At 43.0% G+C, this 8,482-nt stretch overlaps 1 protein-coding gene across 1 annotated transcript in view; it reads right to left on the reverse strand.

Moving 5' to 3' along the window:
* QSER1 (glutamine and serine rich 1) overlaps nucleotides 1-8,479 on the reverse strand; it is a 73,473-nt gene extending 64,994 nt beyond the window's left edge. Inside the window, exon 1 of the mRNA XM_067532140.1 lies at nucleotides 8,155-8,479. Coding sequence (XP_067388241.1) covers nucleotides 8,155-8,393 — 239 coding nt within the window. The 5' untranslated portion in view covers nucleotides 8,394-8,479. The remainder of the gene's footprint in view (nucleotides 1-8,154) is intronic.
* Nucleotides 8,480-8,482: the final 3 nt, after the last annotated feature.

Raw genomic sequence — 8,482 nt, forward strand, 5'->3', positions numbered from 1 at the left:
CATCACTGCCACCATTTGGAGTTACAAACTGATTCAGCTGTACATGTATTTCACCTCCTTTAACCTTTCAACAACTCTCATTTTTCTTAGCTAATAAACCTATAGTTAGTTTACTATAGAATTGGCTGCCGGTGTGATCTTTGGTGAAGATCCGGAGTACCAACTGATCTGGTCTCTTGGGACTGGGAGAAACCTGATGTGGTGTGATTTTTGGTTTCAGTAATGAGTTATCACAAAATTCAGTTTGCCTGCATGGCAGATAGAGTGGAGAGTCTAAGCGGATTGTTTGTGACTCAATGATAAGAAGGGCATAGTGATCTAGGAGTTCCCTTTTGTTACTGGCTTGGTTAAATCTAATTATAGAACATACCACCAGTTTGGGATATCTGCCTTTGTTTATTGATGGTATGCCGACTCTGCCCCAAGGTAGGCACTCACAGTTCTGAGCCACTCCAGACAGAGATACTTCAAAAAACAACATCATGGTGCCATAACGTGTCTTGAGCTCTGACATCTGAACACTAACTTCAAAAGACCATAGAAAAGTGTAGCATTTTATTTCTTAATGTGCACTTTATGTTATAATTATATGGACATACTGTGTTAATGCAACTTGGAAGTTGCGATGTTAACCACAGAAGAATCAGGACATTCACATTCATGTTTCCTGGATCAACTGTAACTGAGCCACTCTGAGCATAGACAACAACACTTTGCATTTAATCATAAAGCAGAATCTCAAAGCATTTTACAAACAATTACCTCATAACACCCTGTGAAGTACTACCTCGTTTTACATAAAGAAACCAAGGCACAGTCACAAAAGGCCAGATTTTCAAAAGAGGTCAGCACATATAATTGGGATCAGATTTTCAAGAGGTCAGCTCCTACACAGGCACCTAAATAAGGGTCAGATTTTCAAGATTTTATGCAGCAGCTCACATTGTGATACTTGTGGCTAGATTTTCAAAAGAGCTCAGAACTCAATATGCTGAGCTCTTTTGCATATCTGGCCCTTAGTGACTCAGCCAACACCCTACCACATGTCAATACCAAAGCCAGGAGCAGAAGAACTCAGTACTCTTAATTCCTCACTTCTGACCACAAGGCACTTCTTGCTCCCTATATTAAGTGTAGATAATAATACCGTTAATGCCTATATATATACACACATGTAACACGGCTGAGTTATGACTGGTATGGAAGTCAATGGGGAGCCCCATTCAGGCACAAGGGTCTGCTCGCACATATCCAGTTGCAGGATATTGTCTTTAATTTTTTTGATTTTCCTTAAATCTACATCTCAAACTTCATGTGGCATTAACAGGATGGGTTTGTTTGATTTTTGCATTTCCTCCTTCTTAAAAGAAAAAACATCTCAGAACATTCATATAGACCACATAGTATTTAGCTGAGCGTATAATCATTTACATAAAATCAGTTAGGTTTGTTTCACTACACTTCAGTCAGGAAGCTGAGCACTGCTCAAAAGTTACCGAAAAATGACCGTGCCTACATGATAACCCATTTTAAGAAAGAAATAATTTTGCTATTTAAAACAAATTCTTTAAATATGCCAAAAGCACTAGTCTTCATTTAGGATTTAATATGTCTTAAACCTGATGTCTACAACAAAAACAATTAGCATTTTAAGAGCATAAAAATAAAATTTAAAAAATTGCCTTAACTGGTACACAATCCTCCCTAATTTTCAATCTCTTTAAAAAATATCACAGAGGGAGTTTTATGAAAAAAGATTAGAGGAAAACCGCAGCACTCTTGGGGGACTGGATGGCTTAGATGATTGGTAACTTTCAGGTCACCAGTTTCAGTGAGGACTGAAAGTGGTTGACAAATAGTGGCTATATGAAAAGCTACGAGAAGCAAGAAGCTGCCAAAGTTCAATTTGAATGGGGGGGAGAGAGAAGAGGTACACTGCATGGGGATCAGGGAGATTCAGGGACAGCGGGGGGAGGTCAGGATGTCAGGGATAGGAGGGGAAGTGCTTCCTGCCTACTCTCCAGACCAATCTTAAGCACTGAGGCAGCCACTCCAGCACCTCTGGGTCCCACTCTCACTCCCCCAACCCCATGCGCACAGCTTTTGAAGAACAACAAGCATTGGGGGAAGAAGTACAGATCTTCCCCCACAATATTGCCACTGCAGGGGTCTTTGCCTCCATAAATCCCTCAGTTCCACCACCACAGAGGAGAAGTCAGTTTGGTAGTATCATTATTCCTGTTGCCAGTAGTCAAGCGATCACAATGCTAAAAAACCCTACTCCCAATTCATATCCTTGTCAGTCTCAGCAAGGAGTCCAGTAACTGGATGGATACAGACGACAAACTATCTTCAACTCCTAGCAGTGGTCCTTTCAGATCAAGAATGATCCACAGTGGTAAGTCAGTGTGGAGAAGCTTGCATGGCTATGAGCAATGTTGCATCTGTTTTCTGGATAAACAGAAGACTTCAATCTCCACAGTCAGCACTACATTCACACATGCATACACATACACAAATTCAGCCATAAAAGTTAATCTTTCCCTCATTAGAAAGTTCATGAAGACAGAGGTTTAATGGAAGAACACTCTCAACCACATCTAGTATGAAACTTTAGGCACCACAATCTCAAATGTCTGAAAAGGGGCCAGGAGTGCCAAACGATCCTGAAGGTCAGAGGACAAACCTGATTTTCATGGCCTGTCCCATATCTTTCAAACCTAGCTTTCAGGATAGTTAAGGAAACCCACAGCTATTTTGCACTTCTCAGCACTGTATCTGTAACAAATTACACATGAAATTATATTCTTTTCCATTCACTGACCACTGAAACAGCAAATAAAAGTGGAGTCAGAAAACTCCATGGAAGATGTGGAGAGGAGAATTCTAAAGTAAATTAGCACAGTGACTGCAACAGGAATCCCAGGAGAAGAAAAAAAAACCAAACAGGATAAAGGATAAAGTGTAAGGGCTTGTCTACACATGGATTTGTTGAAAAAGAACTGTTTAAAAAAAAAAAAAACAGCTATTCAGGTGAACACTCTTATTCCAAAATAAGGGTGCCTTACTCACGTTTAGCTTAACCAGTAAAGCTACAAAGGAACACTTTGGAATAAGAGTGTCCAGACATGGAGTTATTCCTGAATACCTCCGTGCGTAGACAAACCCTAAGAAAAGAACAACACTGGGGATGTATAAGGAAGAAAAAGAATGACAAAGGCCAACAAAACCAACCAAGAAAGCAACTGAACTAGGGGAAAACGAAAGCAGAAAGGCAGAGACAGACACAGAGACTGTAAAACCCACCTGAAAAGACAGTGTGCTTTAGTGGTATGTCTATACTGCAATTAGACACCTGACACTTTCCTGTGCCAGCTGACTCGGGCTCAGAGGGCTTGGGCTGCGGAGCTGTCTAACTGCAGTGACGACTTCCAGGCTCGGATTCCAGGTCGGGCTCTAGGTCTCTGAGAGGTAGGAGGGTCCCAGAGCTTGGGCGAGCCCAGAAGTCTACACAGCAATTAAACAGTCAGCTGGCAAGAGCCAGCCAAGGGTTTTTAATTGCAGTGTAGACATACCCTTAGTCCGTCCTCTGAGGGCATGAAGGGTTTTAATTGTGACCTGACCTGTCTTTTAAATATAAAAGTATTTTCCTTCTGCATTTGTCTCTAAAGCAGTAAAGTACAACCAGCATTTATGTGAAGGATTTAACTTTCTAGGCAATCTGTAAAGCCCATTTCTTTTCCCCCCCACCTTTTCTTAAGGCTGTTGAGTGAGGCTGTGGGTTGAGGTGAATATATTTATGTGCTGGCCTTTGTCTAAGTTTATGTTATATTTTTTAATTTATGGCATGGGCACCCAGAACACTGGACAGACACCTATAGACATTTTACAATTCTGAAGAAATAAATTAAAAAACCCATAAATCAACATCAGCTAGGAGACCCATTATAGATTACTAAATTTTGCAATTTAGCGTATAAGCAAAAAACAATAAAAACAAGGAACGAGGACGACAAAATGTACATTCTTTGTACGAACATTGACATCATTTAGAATTTAATAGTTGTAAGTGCTTTTTTTCTAATTGAGAACAGTCATCTTTCTAAATCCACCCTCCTTCCTAATAGCCCATCCTGCCAGTTTCATCAGATTGCTTCAACACAAACAAAGGGTAGGCAAAAAAAGCAAAAGAAACAAACAAAGAAAGTGAAAGGGCTGCTGCACTGGCTTGTAATACAGAAAAGAAGGATTAATTTTTCAAAGAAACAGGAAGGAAAAAGAAAAAAGACTCAAAAACGTTTAGGAACTGTGCCTTTTTGCATTGATAAAGGAATATGTAGCCTGTCTCCTCTAGGAGAATTATTTGTTTCAGGAACCTGTTCAGTGGCAGGTTCCTATGGACAAAGGCCCACATAACTGGCATCTTTGTAGCTACTGTAAAGAGAGGTCAAGGACCAAACTAACATGGAGACTGAATTACCTTCTCACATTTAGTAGTTCTCTCTGCAATTCAGGACTTGGTGGGGCACATGGAGATATATCACTCCCCTCAGGCTACATCTATACTGCATTCTTCTTTCAGCATCCTGTAGAGTAGGTACTCTGTTAGCCTCCCTGGCACGGGTTTAAGTAGCAGTGTAGATGGTGAGGTACTGCTTAGATGAGTAGAGTACAGACACTCCTAAAGGGTGTGGGTATGTACCCAAATACATATCCTATACAGCTCTCTACTTGCCCAAGCCATGCCTTCCAGTCTACACTACTGTTTTTAGCTGTGAAGTGTTCCACTGCCTCCCAGCTGCTCACGCCACCTCCTCACCCCACCGCAGCCTTTCCTCACTGCAATGAAAGGCTCCGGCAGTGGGGAGTTGCTGAAACCTTTTCTTGCTGCCTCCCCACAGCCAGAGCTTTTCAATGACATGTATAGCTGCTCACTGCAATGTAGACACAGCTTGCTTTTCACTGGAGTGTGTAGCTACAAATACCATACATGCTGCCAAAAGTGGTGGCTAGTGTAGATGTGGCTTAAATTTAAGCCTGTCCTTTAAACTACTGTTTTATTTCAGTGTTTGCTACTGAAACTTGACATTAAAAATGCTGATTCAAAAGAGAACTGATATTGAAAACTTTGTTTAGATGAATCCAATGTAACACCAAGATTCCTTTTAGTAGCATAGCTCATTTTGAATCTTTAGCAAGCCCATCAAACATCAGGATCTGTGGAGGTCTATGTGGTAAGAGAGCAGTTAAGTCTCCTTGCTCATTCACTCTTTGACCTTCCTGCTCACCCCTAGCAGTCCTTCAAAAATGGTGGACGCACACCAGCAGGGCACTGTGGGGATTCTTGCAAGTGCAACATAAGTAGAGGCAACGTAACATGAATAAGTATTACATTTTAGTTTTAAGGGCTGTCAATAAGTTTGGCCAATATGACCTTTTTTTCCCCTTATGTGTTTACATTTATTTAATCATTTGTGTGTGTTTTTCTTTTAATGGTAATGTTTAAAATATTCAGCAAAGAAACAGCCTTTAATTTCAGGCTTCTAAAAGTATCATTACACTATAGAAAACACTTAAAACATAAATAATTTTACTAATTGACAGATACCTAATTTTTTTATACCTTTCAAAATAATTTAACTTGATTAAATATATATATTTTATATTTATGCTGATTTTAACATATGTATTATTTACCTAGAGTTTTTACAATCTATATTATAATACAAATATCCATTGTATTTTGCAAACTGATGAGCCTAAACCAGTGGATCTCAACCAGGGGTACATGTACCCCTGGAGATATGCAGAGGTCTTCCAGGGAGTACATCAATTCATCTAGATATTTGCCTTGTTTTACAATAGGCTACATAAAAAATACAAGCAAAGTCAGTTTAAACTAAAATTTTATACAGACAATGACTTGTTTATACTGTTCTATATACTATACACTGAAATGTAAATACTATATTTATATTCCAATTGATTTATTTTATAATTATATGAGAAAAATGAGAAAATAAGCAATTTTTCAATAACAATGTGCTGTAACACTTGTATTTTTATGTCTGATTTTGTAAACAAGTAGTTTTTAAGTGAAGTGAAATTTGGGGGGTACTGAAGACAAATCTGAGTCCTGAAAAGATTACAGTAGTCTGGACAGGTTGAGAGCCACTGGCCTCAACTTTGCTGTACAGCTCTTGAGTTGTTACACTATGGTGTCAGTCTTTATATGAGAAAAATATGTAGATTAAAATCTTTATAGATTATTTGTTGTTTTCAAACCTACTGCATATGCTAACAACAAAGTGCTAAACCTCCATTCTGGTGGGTTCTAATCTGAATAATTGAACAGTTGCTATATAAACACGGAATGCATTAAATATGGGACTTTTGCAGGGTGTAGACAGAGCAAGCTGTATTTTAAATCTCTTTACAAGGTTGAGGTGAATCTAAGCTCCACAATACAGGAAAACCCCTACCAGATAACATGTTAACTTGTTCTATGTTAGAGTTTTAAAACATGTTATTAGAAAACATGATTTTAAAATCCTCCTTTTATACTAGTCTGGTCAAAGGTGAATTTTTTGGGACCAGAAGACTGGAAGTTAGGAGCCTAAAACACCTGAGAGGATCTGGGCCACTCAGACCACTTTCAGAACCCAGAAGAAATCCATCCCATTATAGCAGGGGGAAGAGAAAAGGAAAAGGGGGGTTCAAGTTTAAGTGGCCAAATATTAATATAGCAACAGAAAAATCCATTGTGATGTTATGCTTACCATAACACTGTATTTTGCCTTTATACGCAACAGTAATTTGGAACCACACACATACCTAAATGAGACAGGTAATAAAACTAATAATAATAAGCCAAAATAGAGACCGACCACTTGGAAAATTTTAAGATTTGGATTTTTTTCAATTGACGATGTTAACCTGAGTTATACAATTTAAGAGCAAACCTGACCCTATACAACCTTTGGTAAACAATTTTTCTATTTTTAATTTTTTTCTCCCAACTTTTTTAAAACTCTAAGAGACTGAATCCTCTTGGACAAGTTTCTGCAGATGGAGCACTGAACTTCTGAAACAGGGATTTATAAAGAAAAGGCAACCTTGATACAACACCAGAGTAAATCATAAGATGCTATAATCAAAAATAAAGGATGAAACAAAGCTGCGAGTATAGCTAAGAGGTCTGGTGAGATCATAAACATTCGAGCTTCCCTCTGGTGGTTTAGGATGAGGTCACCAGAAAACTCGCAATACTCCAGCATTTGTAGCCTCGCAGTTCAGGGGACTCTGTACCTACAAGACACAGTATATTATTCTTGACACCGCATCCCTCATTAGTCCATGCCGGTAACAAACTGGACCACGCCTTCTAATGTTGCCGTTTCGGAATCGCAGTTTAATGCAGTGGGAGAATGTGTTACTCCTTTGTACAAATCGCGAAACACGTTCGCGCTATGTTGGGCTTCCCTAGGAATCGCAGGAGGAAAACATCAACTCTTGAACCCTAGCTACAGATTTAACACAGACCTTGGGAGAATGGGGAACCCAGCAACTTTCCCTGCTCAGGTTTAGCCTTCCCCACTGATTGTTTATAACCTGCTCCAAACTCCTCCAGCCCGGGGACTGCAGAGAAGAGGAAAGACGCCTGCGGCCAGCTTGCACCGACCCACCCACCCTCCGGGGCCCCCTTCTGCCGGGGGGAGACTAGGGAGAGAAGCTGCCCTGGCCATTGCGAACGTGCGCGTGCCGGGCCGCCGCCAGCTGCACGCCCGGATTCCAGGCAGCTCTCCCCGCCAAGACGCCGCTCGCCGCCCCCGCCAGCTGCACGCCGTGGCCCAATGACTGCCCCGCGGCCTTGCTAGTTACCACCGGGCCCCAGCTGCGCCCCAGAGCCCGGCTCCGTGCCCCGCGGCTCCCTCCTGCTGCCGTGGCTCCCTGGAGGGGCCCAGCCCCGGGGGACGCCCCCTCAGGCCCTCCCCACCCGCCAGGGGGGGTCTTCTCCGCCTTACTTGGCTCGCAAGGCGCGGAGGAGGGAGCCCCGGAGAGGACAGCGGGGGACCCCACGCCCCCATGCGGGGAAGGCCCCGTCTCAGTCCCCGGCCTTTCCTGGCGCAGCCCCCCCCGGCGGACCCTCCTTACCTGGGCTTGAGGCTGCTCGCGCCCCGCTCGTAGGCCCAGGCGGCGGCTGGCTGCGCGGCGGTGGCTGGAGCCAGCGGGTCGGCGAAGCTGGGAGTCGGCGGGTAGTTCCTGTCCATCATCCGGGCAGGGAGCGGGGCCGCGGGCGCGGGCGCTCCGCTCGGGCCCTGTGTGCGGGGCGGCGGCGGCTGCAGCAGCGGGGACCTCGCAGGGCGGCTGGGAGCGGCCCCCCCTTCCCTCATGCGGGGCGGGCAGCGCCGCGACCCCCAGGCCGCTCCGGGCCAGGCCGCCGACGAGTAGCTCCCTCCCCACACGCACGCACACACACACA

Source organism: Emydura macquarii, unplaced genomic scaffold (genome assembly GCF_026122565.2).
Source record: "Emydura macquarii macquarii isolate MOO-44397 ecotype Brisbane River unplaced genomic scaffold, CSIRO-AGI_Emac_v2 contig_3240, whole genome shotgun sequence".
NCBI classification, from domain to species: Eukaryota; Metazoa; Chordata; order Testudines; family Chelidae; genus Emydura; species Emydura macquarii.